Source organism: Hemibagrus wyckioides, linkage group LG02 (assembly GCF_019097595.1).
Source record: "Hemibagrus wyckioides isolate EC202008001 linkage group LG02, SWU_Hwy_1.0, whole genome shotgun sequence".
NCBI classification, from domain to species: domain Eukaryota; kingdom Metazoa; phylum Chordata; class Actinopteri; order Siluriformes; family Bagridae; genus Hemibagrus; species Hemibagrus wyckioides.
Window position 1 is genome coordinate 22,926,428 of NC_080711.1, and position 26,770 is coordinate 22,953,197.

The window sequence follows — 26,770 nt, forward strand, 5'->3', positions numbered from 1 at the left end:
TGGAGTGCGCGCACACACACACACCCAAACACACACACACACTCACACACAGACACACACACGCACAGACACACACACACACACACACGCACAGGCCAGACAATCCAAAGAAAGAAAGAAATCTTATCCGAATATGTGATGTCGTTCATCCCCTAATGTTCATGATCTCTTTTTCTTCTCTTCTCTTCTCTTCTCTTCTCTTCTCTTCTCTTCTCTTCTCTTCTCTTCTCTTCTCTTCTCTCCTCTCCTCTCCTCTCCTCTCCTCTCTTCTCCTCTCCTCTGTACAGTGGAGTCGGTCTGGCCCGAGCTCACTACGAGAAGCAGCCGCCCTCCAACCTGCGCAAATCCAACTTCTTCCACTTCGTATTGGCGCTGTATGACCGTCAGGGGCAGCCGGTGGAAATCGAGAGGACATCCTACGTCGACTTTGTGGAGAAAGACAAAGTGAGTCGTCCTTTAACGCAGCCACTGATTCAACTTCATTCAAAATGCATGAAAAAGATAGAAAATTTGGAAAATCCGAGGGAATAAAATTGCCTTTTAGGATTATTACACTAACGTTACATGTTAATGACACAGTTATTACCATGTAATAACACAAATTACATCCCCATATTATTTCACATGAATAACTCATAGATTTTTAGATGATTTCTTGTATCAGATTTGTATTGAAATAAATTTGTATTGAATTACAGAGGTGTAAAGGTAATATTTTATTTTATTTTTTAATATTTTCTGCCTGTATTAGAGGTTGAAATACCTACATCTGCCTGTAGGGGGCAGTGAGACTAGAGCCCAAACTCATAAACACAGACATGTAAAGAAAAATAAAAGCAAAGCAAATATTTTAATTCTATTTGACGAAAAAAAATATTGCTCATTAATTTTTTGTGTATCGAATCAGCTGTTGTGTTACCCCGTGTGTGTGTGTGTGCGAAAGAGAGAGAGAGAGAGATTTCCACCTTCCGTTAGTTTACCGAATGATTAACCGTCGCCTCCTCGCTCTCAGGTCCTGCCAACCTCACAGTGTGTGTGTTGTGTGTGTCAGGAGGTAGTCCTGCTAGGCGTGCTGTGTGCGTGCGTATGTGTTTGTGTCTGAGCGCGTGTGTGTTGTTATCGGTAAAAAGGTTACAGAGAACAGCTCCGCCCCCGGCTTGGGGCGGGACAGTGTCCAGCTGGCACGGTCACTCGTCCGTCCTCGCTGTCTGTTCACCTCTGCCTCGACCCTCGAAACGCCCCCCAACACACACACACACACACCATACACACACACCTCCTCTCCTGTTCTGTCTGGGATTCTGCCAAGACACTGGCATAAATCTTGGCACTGAGAGACAGAGAGAGAGAGAGAGAGAGAGAGAGAGAGAGACAGAGGGGAAGCAGCAGAGTGTCAGGTTTGAATAGATTTTTGTAGCATCTATCTAAATAAGTTCATGAAGTGAGCTACGTTAAGTCTTCTCTGGGACACTGTAAAGATTGTCAGCGGGAAAACTTCTTTAATCGTAAAGCTCGTTCCTCTGTAGCAAATGTCAAAGATCTCCAAGATCATGACCTCTGACCTAAATATAGAATGTGCGCTATAATGTATAATGTTATAAGTCCATCTGAATGTAATGATTGATAATTCACATTTCAGTCCACCAACGATGTGATCGGTCAGTGAAGGTGAGGGTGGAGCGTGGTCAACGTCGCAGAAGAGAATTTGGCCATCTTTACCTATCCATAGACCCAAAGACTATAATGAACTTTTTGACCCCTAAACAGAAATGAATGCTCTTCCTAATATAGCAATACGTTAAGCAGTGGTCAGAATTGGACTGCTGGGATAAAAGCCAGGTAAAATTGTAAAATAAACTGGATAAAAAACAACAACATTCATTTAAAGGTATTGCTGTACATGACAGATTCAGAGGGTTAACACGCTAGCATCCGCTCTGATCATACTCTATAGTGTGTGTGTATGTGCGACTTGTCATTTTCTGACATCTTTTTGTCCTTTTTAATTCTTCTTCTCTTTCAGGAATATAACGGAGAAAAGACCAACAACGGCATCCACTACAGGTTACAGCTTCTCTACAGTAATGGTAAGTGTTTTTCTTTTTAATAAAAACATTGTCTTTCATTTTCATTTTCATGCTGTTTATAAAATATGTTATTGATTACTGATGTCATTGATAGCAATCTCATTATCCACTTTACATTTATTTATTTATTTATTTATTTATTTATTTATTTATTTATTTATTTCAGTTCTCCCTATTAATTAATTAATTAATTTATTCATTTATTTATTTATTTAATTTAGGTTCTCCCTGTTTATTTACTCATTTATTTATTTCTCATTTTAATTTTTTATTGATTGATTTTTTTATATCTATTTATTTATTTATTTATTTATTTTTTGTTATCATTTTTTTATTTGTTTGAAATGTCTTTCTTTCTTTTTTTCTTTTCTTTTTTCTTTTTTACATTTTGTTTGTCTTTAGAGCCGTAAATTTGATATCAGTTATTCTTCCAACTCCTACAATTTATGTCATATTCCAAATAATTAGCATTATACTTTACTCCTACTGCTTTCGACTTCATATTCGTTAAAGTTCTTTGCTGAAAAATATATATTTTGTTTTATAAATAACTCTGTAGTGGATTCAGTTTTTCACACCCGACTTTATGTCTTTTGCACATCTGGAAGAGTATTGAGGATCCCATCTGTTTATTCTGGGATGATTTCATTCACATCTGTCCCCTCTTCCTCTGTTCTCGAGTACCTTTTTCACTCCAGAATGGAATTCCGGACACCGTTAGAGAGTTACTAGCTTTTGTACTTTAATTGTTTAATCATTCATTAATGTCCATAACGATTATCCAGGCTCTTTTAGTGAATAGAAATAATTATAGATCCCTGATGTGAATGTCACTTGCACCGTCCTGCTGAGAGATTAGCCCACGGGTCGCCTTCCCAGCATGCCTTTCTGCCCTTCACCCATCCACCTGCTTTTCTCTGTGGTGTGACGCTAATAACAGTAAAGATGGATATGGAGTTTGTCCACGGATGCGTGTGGAGAGAGAGACAGTGAGGGGCCGGGAAAGCTCAGTCTCTCACAGGTTTAAGACAGGAATGCTATAAATAATACATTTATTTGATTAACTGCAGCGCTGCTCCTTGTTTGGATTCACTAAGTGTGTGTGTGTGTGTGTTTGGTAGGGTTAATGAACAGCTCAAGCAGCATGACGAGCAAAAACGTTACACACTCCATGTGGGATACTAAGGCAAATTTGTTTTTCTGAAATGGCTGAAATGTTCCATTAGGAACTAATTTGTTTGCTTACTTTAAAAGAAATTCATTTTAATCTGCGGGGGAATTTTGAATGTCGAATGTGTTTATGGAGAAAGAAAACATTGTGCTTGTTGTAGTAAATGACCCTGGAGAAGTACGCACTATGAAGCCGAACACACCTTTACAACACTCCTACTTAAACTAAACACTACTTAATGACTACAGCCTGCTTAAAAACTTGTACCCTTGATAGTACCACCTAGATTTATTTCTCTGAGTGAGGCATAAAAACCTAGGTGTCGTGTCTCTTCCAAATTTTGTCCATTTTTCAAAACCGCATAAGACAAAGAGTTCTCAGATTAGCACCAGAGGACCGCCAGGGACCTAAAACCTAACCTAAGGGGCCCACATGTATTCAAGCATTATATTATGTTCATTATTGAGTTATGAATGTTATTAGCTTGTGTGGCTTGGAATCCGAAATTCCCTATGTAATTTGTACACTGAAAAATACACTGGAAATAGTGTATTTCCAGGCAAAAGATATATTTTAAAGGCATTAAAGGTGTTCACTTGAAGGTATCACTGGTAAAATAACTCCAAACGTAACTTATATTGTCCACGCAACACAATATTTAATGTTAGTTTTTTTGTAACTAACAAACTATTTTTCCTGATATACAGGAATCAGGACAGAGCAGGACCTGTATGTCAGGTTGATAGACTCCATGACTAAGCAGGTGAGTGATATTCATAAACAATGATTTTGCACTTTCCAGTTTGGTTAAAGCGACGGTCATCCTCAAGCGTTATCTTGAGGCGATGAGGTCATCACATGAGCCCTAGACACACTGAACACTGAACACTCCATCAAATGCTAACTTCATTTTCAGACCTAACTGTTTACGAGTTTTGGCGAGCGATGGTCTTAACGAGCGATGGTTTTTTTTTTTCACCCCACCTTTGATTTCCAGTCAGAGCCGTTTCCCTTTCCCTCTTTATAACTCACTTTTACAGCCGTCGAGTTTCCCTGGAGTGGTTACCCAAATGCGCAGAAGTCTTTAGAAACCCAAGTCTGTCCTAAACACAGTCCCTCTCACTTGAGACTCGATTTCACTCCATCCCTAGTGAAATGGACCCTAATTTTAGTCCCACCCCTTTCTCATGTCCCATTGGCTCGACGGGGCTGGTTGTCATGGTGTGTCAGGCTACCTCGGATCAATACGGCAAGCAGGTCCTCGACAAAAGCGTCAGCCCCGGAGACCAATCAATAGGCCTTAATGTATCTGCAGAGGCGGCACACTAGAGACTATAATCCCCAGCACAACAAAAGAGATCTGCAGCCATGCACGGCTGTCAAATCCCCTCCCTTCTGCTTTCTGTAACACACACACACACACACACTCAGCAGCAATCTATGAAAGCACGAGGTGTAGATATTGATTGATTATAGTCCTGCTGTCTTGATTTGTCTTTTGTTACAAATGATAGATCCCAAGTTCACTATATTCAACGTAAATACACACGTCTCCGCTGATCTGAATGGGAAATATTCCGTCCTAATCCTAGTCTTTGGGAAGTTTAGGCCGACGAGGTCGATAACGCCAACATATAGTAATGGAACCGCTTCTTACGGATGATATCATGGACCACTTTGGCGCCAGAAACGTGAATCAAGTATGATATACAAATATCGACCTGTTCTCCCCTCTCCAAAATCCCCTCCCCTTTCTCGAACTGGGTGGATGTTAATAAAGAGGCAGAGAACCTACATAGACAGTGTCAAGAGACACAGAGAGAGAGAGAGAGAGAGAGAGAGAGAGAGAGAGAGAGATCAATAATGTAAAAGTGGTCGTTATCCTGAAAGTATTGTCCCCCAAGGCATTGGGTGAACTGACCAAAGGCTGGTGAAATTGGGGATGTTGTAAGGTGGATTATGGGTGTGTGTGTAGGGTTGAGAGCGGGTTACTCGGTGTACGCTAATAATCCGTCATACGCACCGGGAACGTCAGCCTCCATGATGGATGCCTTGGAGAAAGCATCCATTCGTGGACCTTCTGGATCTGTCCATATGCCCAAATATTAATGACCAGAGTTACCTTTTAGCATATGTTACATTTTACAGCATGCTGTGCACCACAAAAACATGACTAATGACCTACTCCATCACAGAAACATTAACACTACTTGTGTAGTCTATGTTCAGGTTGGAAAAATAAAGTTTCTCATCAACGAAGCTCTTTCTCTTTCACAGCCAATCATTTACGAGGGCCAGGACAAAAACCCGGAGATGTGCCGCGTCCTTCTTACCCATGAGATCATGTGCAGGTTGGTTCCTTCTTTTTGCAAGCTCCTCATAGTTACTTCAAATTTAGCCTCTGCATTTTCAGCACAAATGTATTTATATCTGTGGAAAGGTGAAACGTTCATCAGGCTTTAGCATGCGCCTCGCTTTGGTATTCAAACCGATGTAAATGCGCCGCTCTCCTCTGTGCGCTTCTACAGGACGTCCCTCATTACAGAGCACCTATCGGCTTTAATACCGTGTAATTATGAGGTCTGTCGGCTGGGGGCCCGACCTGCGGGGGCTTGTTCATGCCGAATGCCCAGTGGGGGTCAGGGGGATGTATCCGCCGGTGAATTTCTCCGGGTGTATGTGTGTATCCTGGACATTAAGGGGCTCAGATGTTTGGAACCTGGTGGGTTAGTTCTCTAAGAATGAGGGTCGAGGGCTTGAGGGATGTGTTAATAATGCAATACGGGGAAATTATTACTGGGGCCACTCAGGAATCCTGGGCTAGGTATCCATTACTATACAAAAGTCCTACAGGAAGCAAACTTTGATCATCTAAGCTAGCACTTGAATGTACTGTGTTTATAGTATACTTAATAGCTCCAGTTCGAGATAAATTGATATATAGTGTACATGTGTTAATAAGATAATATACTCTGTACATTGGATAATAAATGGGCATGTAATGTACTCAGACATTAGATATAGAGGTGAGCGTAACCATCCGACTGGACACGGGCCAACCCCGAGAAAAATTTCTATCACACAGACTGGGCTAAAAAAAAATTTTCCCCGGGAATTAAATATGCTCATGGTCCTGTGTGTAAAAGCCATAATCGAGATTGAGATGTCACTAATCTTTTCATTGCTCGACCGTCTCGGCCTGCCTTCCTAAATTACCGAGCGTAAATCTCACTACTGTCTCTCTTTTTAAAATGGATTTCTCCGCTTAGCAGCCAAAATAACCTGTTATTATGAACCTCCAAGCGCCGGGTGCTGAAATTCTCGGCGGCGTTCTTTTTTTTTTCTTCCTCCTGATGGAACCTGCTTCTCTCCTCCAAGATGATTTTGATACAGGATCCATTTCCATAATGACAGCTCACTTTGAGGCGGTCATTACGTGATTGAGTGTGATTATTAGCAGCCATCCCCTGATGAATGGTGTGTTTCCATTCGCTAATGAGAGGGAGATGAGACATGCTTTCCCTGTCTCTCTCTCTCTCTCTCTCTCTCTCTCTCTCTCTCTCCTGGGTGATGATAGCACTCTTTATCAAGTCCCTAGCGAAAACTGCCTCACCTATCTCCACACACAAATACTCCCACAAAATATAGTGACAAACGAGATATTTTTGTGTAAAAATATCCCCAACTATGTCCTGACATATTTTGAAGAGTGTTGATTCTTCATTTTTATTTAGATTTGTCCTTCCTGGAAGTGAGTGGGTGCAACGCAATTAAGCTAAGAGATCACTTTTGACTGATTAATTAGCTGTCTGTGAATTACAGGCCGACTACCATGGCAGTGTAGCCACGAGACTAAATAATGAGCTGCAATGGTTTTCAGAAAAGCAAGAAGTGATTTGTCATGGGATCATGGCTTCCGCTGGCTGTAGATGTCCAAGGTCTTCACCAGCTATTCTCACTGCTTGAAACTGGCACCCTGAAATTGCCAAATGAGGCATGGCGGAGGTTAGCTGGCACCGAGAGCCCGACGCATGAGCACAGAGGGAGGGAGTTGGAGGATGGAAGGACGATGCTGGGCGACCAGGATGGATGAGAGACTACTGCCAGGCAGCCGAGTAGCCAAGTGGCTAAGCTTTCCATCCACCCTGGGCAATTACAATACTTGCCCTTTGAAAACAAGCCGTCTATCGGAACCCTCCCTCTCTCTTGCGTGCAATATCTTTACAGACTTCCTGTATCTCTGCTTCTTTCTAATGCTAGTCCTTTGACTTCCCCATGGGGCATGAAGCCAGTTTTTTATTTAAACTCACCCTTGTGCTATAAAATGATCTCCTTCCCATCTTAAATAAATCAGCTACCGGGTGGCCCAGCCTAGGGAAGCCATCATCAACCTATCATAAAGATACCAGGGGGACATTAGCTCCTTTTTGCTTTTAGCTGAGTTCGATTCTTGTCTTCTTTCCTCTTCTTGACGTAAGGCATCACACCAGACCTGCATTTGTTTTGCGTACTTAGGGTCAGAGTCATTACCAGGACTTGTACTAGCCACCATGGACCCCCACTGGGATCGCCATTAAGGTGGTATTACAAACGTCCTGCCAGGGTTTGTTTTGGTGTGCGAGGGGCCACTGGCATCCCGGAGGAACTTCCTGGTGCTCTTGGGGTCCAGTTTGTTTATAACACTCCTTTCTCAGTTTGAGGAGGTTGTCACCACAGCCGCACCATTGGGCTTCCAATGCTAATTGGTCTCCTGGAACTTTGCTAATGGGTCCAAGTAGCTCGGGGAATAAATTATGGTGGCACTTCGCTATGGCAACAGTCACACATACACATGGCGAAGGAAAAAACAACGCCTGTTTTGGGTGGTTTTTTTTCTTCCTGTGGATCAAACAATGTGATAAATGATTCATAAAGACAGATTATTTTGCCTTCGCAATCTTGGAGTGAGAATTGTTTATCAAATGTTTGTCAAATTATCTAGAATTTCTATCAGTGAGAAAGGAAATTCGGATACAAATTTATTTCATCTTGACCTCGGTTACACAATTCTATTCGAATAAAGTTACAGTTTTGTTTCCACTATAATTCCTGATAGCACCACATAGAGCACCGTAATGTATAATTAATAACATTAAACTGAACTGGAAAGAGAGCTAGACCACTTCTCCACTGGGGTGCAGAAGTGCCAATGCCAGTTTGGCTAGCCAACAATGAGTCTTTTTTTTTTTTTTTTTTTAAATTTGGGACGGGAACGGTGGTTGTATTTAGGAGAGCCACATGCCACCAGATGAGGTGCCAGCCCCGGGGCGAGGGCACAGGCAAGGGCAGGGGTGATGGCAGCGTCAGTGAGGGGCGTTTGGGACGCGGCCGCTGCACCAGGACGTCTCTGGGCGCTGTCCAAACTGTCAGAGGCTGGCTGAGTGACCTTGGCATGAGCCCAGCCCAGCTGGAAAGGAGAGACAGAAAGAGAGAGAGAGAGAGAGCAACCTAGCAAGCAGGAGCCAGAGAGAGGGACACTCACTTTGGCCACTATTCCTCACTCTTGCCTTAATAAAACACCTACAGAAATAAAATAAATCTATATATATCATATAAATCATGATTTTTTTAACTGAATGATCACCACTGTTTAGCATCCGTCTAATGGTTGTACCTCAAAGTGTAGAGTTAAGACCAGAAATCTTTCCTAGCAATTACGATGTTATGCCTCTGTGTATATTCTTTAGAATTCATAATAACTCCAGAGCTTAAATTTTTGAGGATGGACGATACGAGCAAAAAGTGGCCATGTAATGTCTTTACAGTATATCTAATGTTCTATACGACTACCAGGAATAGCAAATGATTCATTTATTCACAAATAAATAAATGTTGTTTTATTTATTTTTTCAGTCGGTGTTGCGACAAAAAGAGCTGTGGGAACCGAAATGAGACACCGTCAGACCCGGTGATCATCGACAGGTAAGAGATTGTCACCTGTAGCTGTTCAGAACGAAGCTCTAACATCTTCACTTTGCTTTTTTTTTTTTTTTTTTATAAGCTCCTTAAACAACCTTAAACAATGAACACGGTTTTGATCTGAGAGCGAGAGTAACAGGATCTCAGCTCCGGGCCCTTTATCAATTCTCTCAGTTCCTTCAGACGTCTTCACTAGAAGATAAAGTATTCATAAATGTGTCTGTTTTGCATGCTGCAACAGTCGTACAGCTCTCCGTATCGCATTTGTAAAACACAGATCCTGCAATACAGTTTTGCTATGATGAAATCAGCACAATCTGGTCGGACGCAGACAGGGACTCGGACGTTTCGGGAACGGACTCGTATTTATAAGTGACTCTCAAATGAACTCCCTGATGAGCTGCTCAGATTGACAATACCAACTCTCTACCTGCTAAATTTCTCTTATGGGAGCTGCTTTAATGACTGAACCGGAGTGTGTGAGGGTGTGCGTACGAGCATTAGTGTGTGTGTGTCCAAACAGGACAGCAGTGAGTGTGTCCTCCTAGGGCACAAGGGTCATTACCAAATCCATGCTGGCTCGTTAGAGTGGCCTTGGAGCACGTCCAGTCAGGAAAGAGTGACCCTCCCTCTCCCTTTACACTCTCACACACACACACACACACACACACACACACACACATATATTAGAGATACAGGTTGATATTACACGTACACGGACACAGACACGACATCACTTCCTACGAAGTGTATAACTAGAGCACTCGGTTATGGTGCTGTTAACAGTAAACAAAGCGACATTAGAGAGGACAGGCAATCCAAAAAAAGGCTAGAAAAATGCCAGGAGATGCTGTAAAAGAGAGAGTTTGTATCTTTCATGTCTTTGCAATGAGGCAGACACGGCTGCCTCGAATGCCTCCCTCAGGGCCAGTTACATTGGATACCTTATAGCCCATTGTGTGTGCGTGTGTGTGTGTGTGTGTGTCTGGCACGTCCAAGCTCCTCATTACGCTGACCAAACCCATTCCGAAAGTGTTTACCGGTGACAGTGGATGGTTCTGATTTAAGGCAGACCGGCGCGTACGACTGCATTTCAGTGCCCTATTAAGAGCACCGGTATTTATGGCCTCCTTAAACCAACAGATAAATCAGCTGGACGCGAAGCGAGGCCTCTGGCTTGCCATGCAAATCAGCGCCACTGCTCGTCACTGTAAAAGCCTTAATGGGAGCCATTCATTCCCAACACACACACACACAAACACAATAGTGCATGCTGCCGCCACCACCTTTGCCCGGCTCTGTAAATCAACATCTGCCGTCAGGTTATGCGGCCTCACGCGTTATAATTACGCATACACACATATGTCGGTTGACGTATGTGCACACACACTCACACATACACATATCACACACACACACGACAAGCATAAGAGACGGATATCAACTGTACAAACAATAGTACGATAGTAATGAAAACGTTCCGGACGTTCCTTACTCGTAACTTAGCTAAAGGCAATGGACAACATAGTTATTAAATAATTCATAGTAGATACAAATTTATATGCTTCAAAAACAATAACTGTAGGTTAAGTGTAAGCTGAGAGGGCGGAGTTATGTTGCTGCTGCACTTCGATTATTATAATATATGTATATATAAGAAGACGGATTTGACGTTTTACGATTTTGACGCCCAGCAAAACATTCCATCATGGGTTAAATTTTTCAGGCGTGATGTTTGGTTCTCGCTAGAAATTTCTACGCATTTGAACTAACATGAACAAAGTGATCGCACTCAATTTCGATAATAAGGCGGATCCAAGATAACCACACAAAACTCCTAAACCCTAATTTAGTTAGCTAGCTAATCTGTTAGTAACAGTATATGACGAATGATAAGCTCTTATAAAAAAAAATACATTGAATTGAGTTGACTCCCTGTCCCAGTTGCTAAAATTTGCTCTTGTAACCATGGTGATGTTTGAAAGGCTGTAGCTTTAGCGTTGTATTCATGTAACTTTTCCTTCCGTGCTATTCGTCTCACTGGTTAAAAATTCCTATCAATTTTGCATGAGCTCGGATTACTTCTCTCTCTTTTTTCCTTGGTTGCTGTGCCTTAACAGAGGCAATATCTCCTCCTAATCGGTCTGAATGATGGTGTGGTTTCTGATAAACAGAAAGCCTCAGATCATTGATTTAGCCATCCTGGGAAATAAGGTAGAACTAATTATGAAGAGCGAATCGTTCCCTGCGCCTCCTGCACCTCTCGCTCTGATCTGCGAGTCAGATCTGGCGCCTGAATGGGGTCAAGTGCTGGTCGCCGAGGTCGAAGGTCATTCAGTCGGGAGCCTTTGTCACGAGGCGGAATGCTGTAAACGCTCGGCCGTTTGCGCTGAGGCAAGCAGAAAAGGACCCGCTGTGCCAGTGATCTATCGCCTGTCTCTAAAACAGGTGTTATTACAAGCTAATATTGCAATTAGATTGCCCAGCAAGCTCTCCTAGTGGGGCTATAAATTCTCCTGGACTGCCAGTGCATATAGAGGGTGGTGGTGGGGGTAGGGTGTGGGGTTTTGCTGTCTAATTATGACCTCGTACCCTCCTGCATTTTCTTAATGGTTGTGGAGAATGGGGGGCAAACCTGGACTGAGAATTTTATTACATTTTAAACAATGCCCCAATTATTCTCCAAATATATTCCAAATATTCTTCAAATATATTACAAATATTCTCCAAATATATTCTAATTATTCTCCAAGTATTTTTCAAATAGATTCCAATTATTTTCTAAATATTCCTCAAATATTCTCCATATATTTCATATATTCGATAAATATATTCTAAATATATTCCAATTATTCTCCAGATATTTTTTAAATAAATTCCAATTATTCTCCAAATTTTCTTCAAATATATTCCAAATATTCTCCAAATAGATTCCAATTATTCTCCAAATATTTCCCAAATATATTCCAATTATACTCCAAATATATTCCATAAATTCTCCATATATTTCATATATTGTCCAAGTATTTTTCAAATATTCTCAAAATCAGATATTTTCAAAATATATTATCACATATTTAACCACGCCTATTTTTTTCTGGTTTGATGCTTATGCAGAGTGTGCTGTGGATGCTGTGGATCTACGAATGATTTTATTTTTTAATGATAAATAAAATGTATAATTAAGATATTATTTCTTTAAATCAACAAAATCACGTTGAGAGCGAAGAAGGTTGATTTCCAGTGACAATTCGACATCTCTGACCGTCCAGAAAGTGCCCCAGATATTACCCCCTACTGTGAGGATTATTAAAAGAATCCATTACGGAAGCTTATTGTCAGGCTACAGACAAAATAACAACACTGGTACCACAAGGTGGCCATTTACCTATTCTTTTGAGACCCTGCCTTCTCATTAGAGGACGTTCTCACAAATCCTTTCGAGCATATTGCATCGTTTCAGGTGCTTTAGATACAACGAGAAACTGTGTGCTGAAGTGGGATTTATCAGAGAAAAATATATTAAAGATGACATCAGACTGGTCAGGAGACTACGGCTAGTTGATTCTTGATTCTGAATGGTCAAAAGATATGGAGTTTTTTAAAAATTTTATTGTATTTTCTATAACAGCATATTCTACACTAGTAGCAACTGTAATATGCATTATTTTTATTCAGCATTGTTATTAAATTCTAAGCTTTACATTATTGTTTAATGTTCATGGAAGGAGTCTCCACTGTCAGCATAGGTTTTCCATCACATGAAAGTCTTTTTTTAATTTGCCTTATTAACTTCATAAAAGGAAAAAAAGAGAGGCTTCATCACGCTAACCCTATTGCTTATTATTTTCCGAGTTATTTATCTTATTATTTATTATTATTTATTTAATTTTTTTTATTTTATTCTATTATTTATTATTATTTTAAATTGGCAAATATTAATAAATATTTAAATTAAATATAACACTACTATTATCTTGTTTAATTTAATTTTATTATCTTTAAATATATTTAAATATATTTATATATATATATATATATATATATATATATATATATATATATATATATATATATATATATATATATATTTAATTGCATCATTTTTATATAATATCTTTAATTATTAATTTTATTAATAATTTTATTATCTTTAAACATCTTCCATATACTGATATATTTCGGAGTAATGATTTATGATGTAACGATGATGTGGCAATGATGTAATAATAATGATGAAATGACCAAGCCTTTCTGTGACTGTTTGTTTTTCGGACACCTTCAATGACCCCGTCTTCACGTGACGTGTTTGACGTCCTCATGGAAACACACCTCCACAAATCCCCCGCCTTGCCTCGCCCTGCCTCGCCTCTCCTCTCCTCTCCTTTTTCTGACTCATCCCCACTTCCAGGAGCTCATCATTTTTTTCAATTTTAGCCCGGCTGCCGAGTAATGTCCTCCTTTTATTGCTAATCTATACTCTTAATCTGGCCGGCACCAATGCGCTCCAGGCTCGATCAATAGAGCGCTATTGCTGGGAAAAGTCCACAGGGGCTGATAACGAGAGCAACGCCCTGAGGGTTAACCCCTCTCACACATACGCACACACACACACACACACACATGTGCGCATGCATAACACACAAAATATCTGCAGGGTTAACTAAAACACACACACACACCTGCAGGGCTAAACTCTTGGACGCATTCAGGGTTTACTCCTAACACACACATTCACATACACACATTTACACACACACACACAAACACACACACACACACACACACACATTAACATACCTAGAGTATTAACACCACACATGCAGGATTTTAATGTTATTACAGACAGCTGTGGTTTCAGTTTTTTTGTTTTTCACAGGAATTTTGTGAAAATGAAAATGTTTGAAATAATTCCATAGCGAGTTCAGCGTAAAAGATGAGTCAGAAAAAAATAAGCATAAACAAAATAAATCAGGTTCTGTTTGGGAAAATGTGTTAATTAACTGGAAAAAAACAAAACAAAACAAATTACTTAATGAACAAGAGACAATTTGTTGAAATCGAAAAGGGTCAAAATGTGCTTTAAGGTAAAAGGAGAGAGGAATTATGTGTAAGGATTTTTATTAATTTACTTGAGTCACATAATAACATTAAATAGGGGAAATTCTGTGGAACTCGAAGAGGGTCAAAACATTCTGTCAGGTAAAAAAGGGTAGATAACGTGCATGGATTAAGTCACGTTATTAAGTCACATAATGAATTGCTCAGGGATGTTTTGTGGAAGTCGAAAAGGGTCAACTTGTGCTGTCAGGTAATACAAGAGAAACATGGAAGAAACATTATAGAGATATTTATGTCACAACGTCTATTTTAATTTAGATTGTTCTGTGGAAAGCAAAAAGGGTCAAAACGTTATTAATGAGACAGATAATATGGAGATGATAGGAAGAGATATTTTAGAGTAATCCACTGTAGTTACAATTATTTTAATAATTATATGGGGAAACATTTTATGGGAACCAAAAAGGGTCAGAAAGTGCTTCGTCGAAGTTATCTAAGATTTACAAAAATTTAAGTTTAACAAAAACATTCAGAATACACTGAGCAGGCCACGGTTTAATGCGTCATGTATATCTTGTGTGTCTTTTACACATGGCAGTATAGCTGATTTATGCTGTGACTCTGAATTTATGTTCTTTGTATCAAGCCATATAGTCTGCATAGGGCATCTCAGGTTGTGTGTGTGTGTGTGTGTGTGCGATTTTTTTTTTTGCAAAAATTTTTTTTTTCTGCTTTTATGTGAGGAGTGATGTCCTGTTAAAATTTCCCAGCATGTAAGGATTGTTTTTATAGCAGAAGTTACAAGCTTGGCATTTTTATTGATCACATAAATTCCTCTGCATATAAGACATTATTGATCTATTGTTAGAGTGTGTTAAAGGTGTGTTTGAGTGTGTGAGTGTGTGTGTGTGTGAGAGAGAGAGAGAGAGAGAGAGAGAGAGAGAAATGGGAAGAAAGAGGACAGATGTGTGAGCTGGTGTTATTTTCGAACTCTGCATCGGTGCATAGAAAGCCAGGATGGGCCACGGTGACAGGTGTGTGTGAAATGAGGCCAGACGCCATGGAGACATGACGCGTACTCATCCCGAAATGGTCACCTGTCATTAACCTCAAATCTACCGAGCTGTTTTAGCACCAAAACGCCCTTTTACGCGCTTAAAAAACACAACAATCATCAAACCTCAGGAACAGACTGAAAGGAAGACTGAAAAACGCTTTTAAAGGAGGAATTTTTTTATTATTATTCCTGGATCAGGAATCACTGCACTATTTCCAGGGCTAGGGTTAGGATAAGAGGTTACATCGCTGTCTTAGGAAGCTTGTTTACTACAAGTTACTTCGTACAAATCTTAGTTAAATGCTAGTCATTAACTGAGATCTCCTGAGACAATTTCTCCACCTTAAAAAAATACAATACATGAGGGGATCATCACTTCTACAAGTTCTTGCAGTTAAGGTACATAATTATACCTTAAGGACTTCTGTTACACCTTTGAGAGTACTTTAAGATAAATGGACAGATATGGATGGATGGATGGATGGATGGATTTTCATTAGAAATCCCTTTAGGAAAAAAAAAATTCAGAAAACTGAAGAACTATTGAATACAACATAAATACACTTTATTATAAACTCCATATATATGCGAAGTGAGATTCACAAAAGTCTTTAATTTTTTTCTTAGAATTTTACCTAAACAAATAAACTGAATTTTTTCTTTATTCCCTTTTATCTTTATTTTAGAATAATATTTGGAAGCAATTTTCAGTCCTATTATTAATCCAAGGAGCCAAAAGCTAAGCAGTGCAGTAGCATATCTGATACACACAGCCACAAGCACTCACCTAGCGAGGGAATTTGTGTGTGTGTGTGTATGTGTGTGTGTGTGTGTGTGGAGTGTAGAGCAGAGACGACCTTGAGGGATGAGAGAGGGGAAATATTTCAGCCGATGTTTGTCGTGTAGGCCCTCTCCTGTTTCAAACCGGCTCGCGCTACACACAACGCTACACAAAGCAGGCCTGCAAATAGAAACCCACAGAACCGCAGGCACACACACACACACACACACACACACATACACTCATGCAGAAGTTTAACCCAAACCTGAACTGGAACAGAAACACTTCCACAGCTGATGGAAAACATCTGGATTAGACTTTCTCCTCAGACACCATCATGTTAGATTACTTTGTCTGAAAAAGCGCAAATTTGTTTTTATAATCAAACTCAAGTGTAAAAAAAAAAATTAATAACATAAAATATAATAATAATAATAATAATAATAATAATAATAAAAATTTAAAAATAACTCTACATAAGTTTTAGTAAATGTCGTAAATTCCAAAATAAGTAAATAAATAAATAAATAAATATATATAATTAGTTTATGCAGAAAGAAACATTACATATATCCGATCGCTGGATGAGCAGTATATATAGGATATAAAGAATAAAATGGTGCAAATAGGAAAAGTGTGTGTGTGTCTGTGTGTGAGGAGAGATACAGCTGCTCTGGCAGCGGAGGCTTTTCCCGCAGGAGCGGTGCCGCTGTTTGCATCCAGAGCCGCAGGCTGAGTCGTGCGAGTGCGACCGACTCCACCAGGCCCACGTTCAGACGCAGCCCAGAGCCTGGCCCCAGGGCATGCTGGGAACTTCATGCATACTGGATAATGGTGGAGTCTGGACTGGTCCAGTCTAAGTAGTGTGCTTGGCTTCTGTGTGTGTGGGGGGGGTTCATCTTTGGCAAATACACCCAGTTATCTTGGATTATGATGTATCTATGGGTTGTACCTTTGGAATTTCGGAAAAAGCGCTGGGTTGGATTAAGAATCAAAACCCTCGTGGCACGCGGCTATAGGAAAACAATCAGCGATGGGGTAGAATGATGTGGGCACTGTTTTCACTATGACGGTGATTATTTTCCTGTAACAACATGTCGTGAATGTTTTTTTCCACTTATACACCTGTAATTTGTCAATGATTCATTATTTTTTCTATTAAAGAACTTGGTGTAATTGTTATCCATTTATAGTTACATTAATGGCGTGTGTGCATGCTTTAGCAAAGCTACAGTCTTAATAACTCAGATTCGTATTTACATATAAATGTAAAATAAAATCGTAAAATAAAAATCAGTGATTCATTTATTCATTTGATTCATTGATTCATTTGATTCTTTGATTCATTTGATTCACTGATAAGCTTATGTTAGATTGAGCTGGAATTTGACAAATAAGAAGCTGATTTTTTTTTTTTTGCAAAGATTTGTGCTCATGTGTGCATGGATGGATGAGGTTGGTCGAGGGGTGGGGCTAGCAATCGTGCAATTTCATTGGTAGTTATGTGAATATATATATTCGTGTGATCGGATGTCACTGACATGGCCACTTGTCGTCTTTGAGTTCTCAAAGACGGGTGTGACATAGTGCTGGAGCATGATGTGGCCTTGACATGCCTGGACCCGTTAACAGTGAGTGTGTGTGTGTGTGTGCGCATGTGGGAGCAAAGCAGAAGGGTGTGGAGGACAGAAATGATGGTCTGTCTGCATGAAAGGTGTGAAGAGGAGAAAGCAAGACAGAGAGGTCGAGGAGGAGGAGAAAAAGAGAGAAGCAAAGTGAGAGAGAGAGAGAGAGAGAGAGAGAGAGAGGAGAGAAAGAAGAAGTCGGGGAGATTAAGAGCGTATTGATTTCTATATAAAGATCAAGAAATTTGATATGGAGGGGAATGTGGCAGTCACAGGAGGACGCTTCAGGGCCACCTGGTGTCTTCATGACACACACACACACACACACACACACACACACACACTTCTCGTTAAAGAGTGGACCTTTAAATCTGTCACATATACCCACAATACTCCACCTATTACACTGATCCTACTCAAGCGATCATCATCATACCCTTCATTGAGGCTTGTCTCTGGGGGGCGGAGTCATCCTGGAAGAGACCACACCCATCAGGAGGAAAATAACAAAGAAGGAAAACAATAAGGGATAAAAAATTATGGAAGGTTTATTGTTTTGTAGAAATAAATACATACAAAAAAAGAAGAAAATCATGAAAGTAAAGAAGACATGGATGGAAGGATGAAGTAAAAAAAAATATATGGAGAAAGAAAAGAAAGAAAGTTTGAAGAATAAATGACAAAAGACAGTAACAAAGAGGAGAAAAGAAAAGAATTAAAGAAATCATTAAAAGAAAAAAGAAGTTAGTGCGACAGAAAAAAAAGAAGGGTGAAAAATATATAAAAAAAGCAATACATAATACATGATGGAGGGATGAGAGAAAGATAAATGGTTTTAACAAATTTTTAAAAGAAAGAAAAGAGAAAAAAAGGAAGAATTAAGAGAGAGAGAAAGAAATCAAGAGAGAAAGGAAGAAATGAAGAGAACAATTGATTAGAGAGAGAGAGAGAGAGATTGAGTGTGTGTGTGTGTTTGTGTGTGTGTGTGTGTGTACTGTTTTTGTTCCCGATGTATACCACCGGATCAGCATCTATATTTGATGTCTGCTTGAGAGTTAGACCCTGTGGCTTTAGACCCCAAAACACGCACACACACACACACACACACAGACCCACACCCATAAACACACACACACACACAGACCCACACCCATAAACACACACACACACACACATCAAATCACATGAACATACGAATATATATTACCATAGACACATAGCTATAAGTTACACAAAGCTGCACATCCCTAGTGAACATTTTACAACCTCAAACAAACACACACACACACACACACACACAATGTCCCAGCCTCATTTCCAATACACATCACTCGCAACCACACACACACACACACCCCTTCTCAATGCAGACTGAAACACTACCTTTATACGAGCCTTCTCTTTCTCTCTCTCTCTCTCTCTCTCTCTCTCTCTCACACACACACACACACAAATCAATACCAATTTATAATTCAGGATTGCTGGAGTTTGGGTTTTAGGGCAGGCCAGCTTCCAGCCTTCATAAATATTACAGTGTTATTGACTGAAGCCCAATGAATTGGAGATTCCCTCCTCCTCCTCCTCCTCCTCCTCCTCCTCTCTCTCTCTCTCTCTCTCTCTTTCCTTCCTTCCCTCTCTCTCTCTTTCCTCTCTCTCTTTCTCCCTGTCTCCCTCTCTTTTTTTCCATTTTGGGATGATGCAGGAACCTCATTTTCATCCTCCACTCCACAAGTTAGGAAATGAGGCCAAACACACTGGACCTGTGAAATGCAAAATTCTTCTTCTTTTCAATTAATTAATGCATTTATTTTTTTATTTTATATTACATACATATATTATATTCTCACAAAAGCATCAGAAAGCTGTACATTCAACTAACTAACTAAGTAACTAACTAACTAATAAATACCACACACAATCTACACAATATAAGCAAGTAAGAATTTAAGATCTGTTCCCCAAATTGCTGCCAAAATATACATATTTTTGCTAATAAATGTTTTAACTAACTAACTAAGTAACTAACTAACTAACAAGTTAATAATAATAATAATAATAATAATAATAATAATAATAATAATATTCTGTGTTATGAATCTACTTAAACAGAATATTTAACTCACTACATGTTACTACATGGTTATAACATGGTCATAGCGTATCATAAACGTTATAAACAATAGCGTTTTTTATCATTTTTTTTCACAGAAAGTCCTGAAAACATTTCTTTTCTTGACGTCTTTAAGACAGCTGTTGCTGTGAGTCTTATAAACCTTTATGTCAGTTGTTATAAAAGACTTATGAAGTCCTATGAAGACTGCACTTCATATTAGCCTCAACAAAATGTCTACTATATAGAAAGCACTTGATTTAAAAAAAAAAAAAAGGGATTTTCATGGGTTCTTTGCACCTTAAATGGATCCACAGTTATACTAGAATTAAACCGAAGGATTAAACCGAAGGTTTATATGGTTTGTATACGGCTCTAGAAATTTCCAAATGCTGATTATTACTGACTTATTACTGGAGAATATAGTTAATAGCACCTTTTGACTAACTTTTAATAGATCTTTTTTTTTTTGCTAATGTTGCCCGGTCTCAGGATGGATGAAAAAGAACATGTCAACGATAACAACAGCCATTTTCTCAGGGAAGTAAACATGTATGACAAGTATATCTATTCTACAGCACTAAGCAGGTCTAAAGTGATAGATACAACACACACACACACACACACACCGCTTCATTTCTCCCCGACTTTCACCCGCAGGTCTCATGTGGATTCTGTCCGATGAAAGAAAATCAATCATGTCATAAAGCCAAGTGAAAAACACACACCTCTACCTCTCCGAGAAAGATAAAAAAACAAAAATACACTACAGAGTATAACCATTAGAGATAAAAAAAAAAAAAACACAAGCTACGAAACATCTTCACACCTTGTAGGAGCGAGGGATTAAGAAGTAGAGCTCTCTCTCTCTTTCTCTCTGTCTTACTTTCTCTCTCTCTCTCTCTCTCTCTCTCTCTCTCTCTCTCTCACTCTCCCTGTCTCACTTTCTCTGTCTGTCTGTCTTTCTCTCTCTCTCTCTCTGAAGTCAATACCAAACTCATCAAACACCTTCACTATTAATCCCTTAATCAGGCTGCGTGACTCGAGTCTAATTGGGCAGCAGCTAAGACACTCTCCTTTTCAGCACTGTTTGCTAGCGTTAGCGTTACTGGCTAACATGCTTGGATCAGAGCACAGTGACAGTGATTACGCACAATTTATTTAATAAAATGATCTGAAAATGGTTTCCTGTGTAACTAATAAAATATCTGGATGTGTTAATCAGAACATCTCCTCATCCTGAGGTAAATTGTGTTAGCAGTTGAGGCTAAAGCCTCATCTTTTCTCCCCCCTCTCTTTATTTCTACTGTTCTGTATATTTTTTTTCCACCCCTCCCCCACCGATCTGTCTGAGGAAAATAAAACCCGAACCTATCGATTTCGGTCCGACTACAGACCAGTTTTTCCCTCTTCTTCTGAATGGAGGTGGTTGAACTTTTCAGTTTTTTGTAGCGCATGTCGTCTGAGAGGATTCACACACACCGTGCTAAAGAGTTAGCATCCAAACAAACCGTGAGGCATATTCGGGCAGTTGTGATTCCCTGTGTACTCCTAAGGCACCCTTTTGAGGGCAGTTAGTAAATGATTAGAATATGGCTTGGTTCAATTCTTGTTCTGTTTGAGAAGAGAGAGAGAGAGAGAGAGAGAGAGAGAGAGAGAGAGAGAGAGAAAAAGGGATTGTGTGACAGAGACAGTGTGAGAGTGTGTATTTGAGTGAAAGAGAGAGAGACACACAGACAGTGTGTGAGAGAGGGAGCGAGAGAGTGAAAATGAGAGAGAGAGAGAGACAGAGAGAGAGAGAGAGAGAGAGAGAGAGAGAATATGAAAGTAAGAGACAGAGAGTGACCCAGAGAGAGTGAGTGAGAGAGAGACAGACAGACAGTGAGTGAAAAAGAGAGGGAGAGAGAAAGAGAGAAAACATATGCGAAAGTGAGAGACAGAAAGTGAGACAATAAGTGAAAGCCAGAGTGAGAGAGACAGACAGACATTGAGAGAGAGACATTGATAGAGTGAGACACAGAGAGAGAGAGAGAGAGAGAGAGAGAGAGACAGCGAGCTGCCCAGGCATCTTTAGTGGCAGTAAAAGCTTCTTAGTGGGGAGTGCCATCTGGCCCGGCCCCTCATGGGGGCGTATCGTGCCCAAAGCTCAGGGTCGAGATGCTTTACTGCCCAACCCTGCCGGCTGCAGATGGCACAGGCCAAGGTCGGGCACGCACACACACACACACACACACACACAGACCGTCATAGCAGAGCGGGACACACGGCAGGCGCTAAATGGCACAGAAAGCGTTTGATTGCGCGTTGGTCAGCACGGCATCCGAGGGCTCAGGATTCATATCATGGGCTGTGTGTGAGTGTGTGTGAGTGTGTGTGTATGTATGTGTGTGTGTATTTGTGTACACTGAGTTTAGCTGTATGTAAACCTAGCAAAGATTAATAAACATATTTTGAAAGCTAGCGTTCAGCAAAGTTTAGTGATCAAAGTTTAGCCACCATTTTCATCAAAACAGCCAGCTTAGCATTTACTAACTGGAAGCTTTTGCTAGCATAAATCCTAGCGTAAATGTCAGGATCGGTATTCATCTAACTGTCTGTTATTCATACAGTTTTAATATTTAACTAGACATTTTAATAAAGACCTTAAACTGTAAAAACGAGGTTAGGATAAAAGCCTCAGATGGAATGTTTTGAAGCGTTTGTTAGCACTATAGCTAGCATGATAACTAGCTTGTTAGCTGGAATCTGTCCTGCTATATTGGAGATATTTTGGGAACTAGGATGAGATTGAGGTCTCAGATGAAAAATGGATTAAAGAAAGGATTTTCTGAAGGTGGGTCAGATCTGAATGGATTTATTTAACACACTTATTTTACAAAAGTGCTAACACACTGGCTAGCTGTTGCTAAATGAGCTAAATGGTTCTGAAAATCTGGAGGCTGTTTATTGAGGAGTAGGATGAAGATATATCCTTAGAAATGATTCATGTAATTAAAGTTATGGTAGAAAAGCTAGTGTGGGTGCACTGCTAATAAAATTCCCGCCTGTTGCTAGCTGCAATTCCGAAGCTTTTTTTTTTTTTTTTTCTGAAGCGTTAACAAGCCGCCTAGCTCTTGCTAGCAAATCTGTCCTCATGGTTTTGGGGTCAGTTTGGAGACTATAAGTAGAGGTGGAGTGTCAAACAAACAAATTTTTGAACCTGTGCCAGAGCTAGTCTATATAAGTAAACAGTTATTGTACAGATCGTTAAAAAGAAAAAAATTAGCCTGAAGGTCATAGAGAGTCATCATGAATATACAGTATAAGCTTTATGCAAATCAGTGAGCGGTGGATTTATTGTGTGTGTGTGTGTGTGTGTGAGTGTGATGTCCCCCGTCAGTACTTCCCAGGGACTTCGTTGCCGTGTGAGGCAGCTGGCGAAATGAATAGCCATTTTAGCACCACTAAGAGAGGCCCAGGCGCTCGGCACAAAGGAATTTAATAAGTATGCGTCTCGGAGTCACGAGAAAGAAAATGACTGATGAAACATGAGGGACGAAAAGCAACTGGGGGGAAATCATTTCCTTATACGAGTGGTGGAAACACATGCACTTCACACACCTCCGTCCGGGCCGTCGCAAACAAGGCCGAGGGTCCCAGGGCTCCACGACGCCTCCAGCTAAGAGATCAGACTGAAAATTAATTTTTGGGGGCTGCAAAGGGTTCATTAAATTCACTTTTTGGCCCATTTCCTTGAGTGATCCCAGAGCTTGACACCCTGGCATGGATGGTGCCCGTGCCAGCCCAGCGTGATGCCCGCTGAGAGAGAGGGAGAGAGAGAGAGACAGAGAGACAGAGACTGTATCACAAAGAGAAAGGAAGACAGAATGATGTTGCAAATAAAAAGCCTATGCTGTAGAAAGAGCTTTATGAATTTGTTTTGTTTAAGCAGAAATTAATTCATCCGAACTTTATTTGATAGAAAAAGTTTTGTTTGAAGATATACATGAAAATTTACAATCATTTATATATTGTTTTTAAATTTTTTTATTAATTTTTATAAATTAAATCATTTATGTTTTTTTATTTTGTATTTATACAATCATTTATCATATTTTTTAATTTTAGTATCATTTAAACAACATAAATAAAAAAAAGAATAAGTTTTTTATAACTATTTCATCAGTCATTAGAATAATAATCCCATTTAGTTATGTTTTTTATATTATTTCAATTTTAAAACAAATTATTCACACTTTATTTGAATTCTTTGTGGATTAAACAAATGTTTAAATCTTTTTTTCTTTTACTTTTAAATATATTAGACTATGGTCATTTTTCAGAGATCTAACATGGTCTCTTAGTTCTTGTGCTCCGGTGTTTGTGTGTGTGTGTGTGTATACGGGTGTTCCGTAACACTCTTCTTTTTTCCCAGCCCACTTTCTGAAAGCCTGTCAGAAAGCTTGCAGTAATTCCTTTGTTGTCGCTGCAGTGTTTCGGCGCAAATTCTTGCCTTTTCTCCTTTTCCTCGCTTTCAGACAGACTCAGGTAAATTGAGTTTTCAAGGTGAACGTCCCATTACTAGAGAAGGTTGACAAATTAATTTGGAGCGAGCCTTGTTGCGGTGTGGCGCGCGATAGAGAGCGGCCTGTCAATTTGAGCAATGAGGGCCTGCCTGGCCACGCAGATGGGCGAGAAATTGAACAGCACATTAGCTAATTACTTATGCAAATCAGGCACGGCTGCACCTTAACTTAAGCATGGCGCAATGATACTTAGCAAGCCTGGAGAGTTTTAGATAATGCTAATCCACCTCGCATCATGAACACACACACACGCACACATTCATTGGTTAGATTTGCTTAATGAGGACTCACTTCCCCAAAAAAAGTGATTATACACACACGTATCTTCCAAATATAGAAATGTGAACACTGGCGAATAGTACAAGAGACAGAAAAACCGATACCTCCCGTAGGTCCCGGGGGTCCTGCAGGTGGTATCGATTCAGGATGGAGTGTGTTCTCTGCACATCCAGCTGTCAATCTTTTCTCCTCCTCTTAAATCCCTCCATCCTTCCATCCTCCTCCCGTAAAAACCGTACCCGCTCGTCCGTCTTGGGCTTACAAGGGCTTAGAGGGATCTATACGGTCTCGTCCCTAATCGCACCTTGCTAAGCCCAACTGTCAAAACAGAACGCCACACAAGCTCAGGATCCAGCTCACTTGCCCTTAATTAGCTAATCCAGGCCCTAGTGCACACTCGGAAGTCCAGGACGGGGGGTTAACGAGCTGTATTCTTTGGTCCAGGAATCATGGGCAGAATTTTGAGATGTCTCGCCAGATAGATGATGATGGGGAGTGGATACGGTCAGAGTTTACTATATAAGACGAGTAGAATCAGAAATAGAGAGAGAGAGGACGTGTGTGTGTGTGTGTGTGTATGTGTGTGTGTGCAAGCAGTATCGATCTATCGACTTGTGTGTGGTTGACAGCCCCAGAGCGGAGGCTTAAGTATTATTAGTGATTTGGCAGGTTGGTACTTAATGAATGCACTCAGAGTCTCTGACTATTTTTCAGTCCTGACTCTAACATCAGTCTGTTTCCATCCATCAGACCCTGGCCTTACCTTTCCACTCCCCATCATAATCCATCTCTCTCTTTCTGTCAGATCTTCACCTCCCCATTACACACTACTACTACTCTTACTCTATCAGATACTCTTACTCCTATCTACAGATGTATGACTTCATTACCTTCACTACGCTTTAAATTCTCTGTCAGATCCCATTCGAACTTACCTAGCAGATTTTGTCTTCGTTCCTCTGGAAGTTCCTGATCCACTCCCTCAATCATTCTCTACCTCTCTCCGTCAAATCCTTATTCCTAATCATCAGATCCCATCCTCACTTTCTACAAATCCCCCACCACACTCTCATTATTTCTCCATCAATCTCAGACTCGGACCCTCCACCAGATCTAGTCATCGTCTGAGTCCTACTTTATCCACCGCTATTAACCTACACCTTTGATTACCTACAGATCCCTCACCACACTATCATTCTTCCTCCATCATTCTCGGACCCTCCACCAGATCTAGTCATCGAGTCTGACTTTATCCACTGCTTCATCTTTCTACATCTATTAACCTAGACCTTTGATAACCTACAGATCCCCCACCACACTATCATTCTTCCTCTATCAATCTTGTACCCTCGGACCCTCCACCAGATCTTTCCATCGTGTGAGTCTGACTTCGTCCATCTGCTCTGAACTTGAATGACTAGAACTAGACTTTATTCCTATATCTATTATAACTCTACCCCTTTATAAGACTTAGACCGGCAGTGTCCAAACCAGACTTAGACCAGGGTTGTCTGTCCAGAAAGAAGCAGTGCAGGTTCAGGTTTTCATTTCAGCCAAGTAGCAGCTAGATCTGATTGTCGATTGAAGTCTAAACTCAGGTGGAATTATGTATGGCTCCCACTTGATTGGAATAAAAACCTGCACCCGCTCCATCCCTTTCTAGATAAGATCGGACACCTCTGACTTAGACCACCTCCTTATTATACTCATCATTCCATCAGATGACTCAGTCAAACTCTACCCTTTTATTGGACGTCAGTTCTGCACTGAATCTCCCCGCTAGTTTTCTGACTTTCTTGATAAGATCCCAAATACATCCCTCAGTCAGAATCAACTGTTTCAAGAAACCCCGACTCGAATCTTCATCAGATTCTAAAGATCAGTCCCCAATAATTTCCCTTCATCTTGACCCTTCCAGTAGACCTTTCCCCTATCCCACCATCCCAACTGATTCCTGTCAGATCTTAACCTGTCTTCCACTGGATGAAGTTTTGGATGAGATTTTTTGACTTTCCAGATAAATATGAGGTCAGGGGTGTAGCTCCTGACATCCATCAGAATATCTGCTCTTACGTC

At 40.2% G+C, this 26,770-nt stretch overlaps 1 protein-coding gene across 3 annotated transcripts in view; it reads left to right on the forward strand.

Annotated features, from left to right (window-relative positions):
* The window catches only part of LOC131343355 (transcription factor COE3), a 103,425-nt gene that overhangs the window by 9,322 nt on the left and 67,333 nt on the right, over positions 1 to 26,770 (forward strand). For all 3 annotated transcript variants that reach the window (XM_058374972.1, XM_058374991.1, XM_058374981.1), the window contains exons 2-6: positions 288 to 444; positions 2,024 to 2,087; positions 3,966 to 4,021; positions 5,536 to 5,609; positions 9,151 to 9,219. In XM_058374972.1, the coding sequence (XP_058230955.1) occupies positions 288 to 444; positions 2,024 to 2,087; positions 3,966 to 4,021; positions 5,536 to 5,609; positions 9,151 to 9,219 (420 nt within the window). The remainder of the gene's footprint in view (positions 1 to 287; positions 445 to 2,023; positions 2,088 to 3,965; positions 4,022 to 5,535; positions 5,610 to 9,150; positions 9,220 to 26,770) is intronic.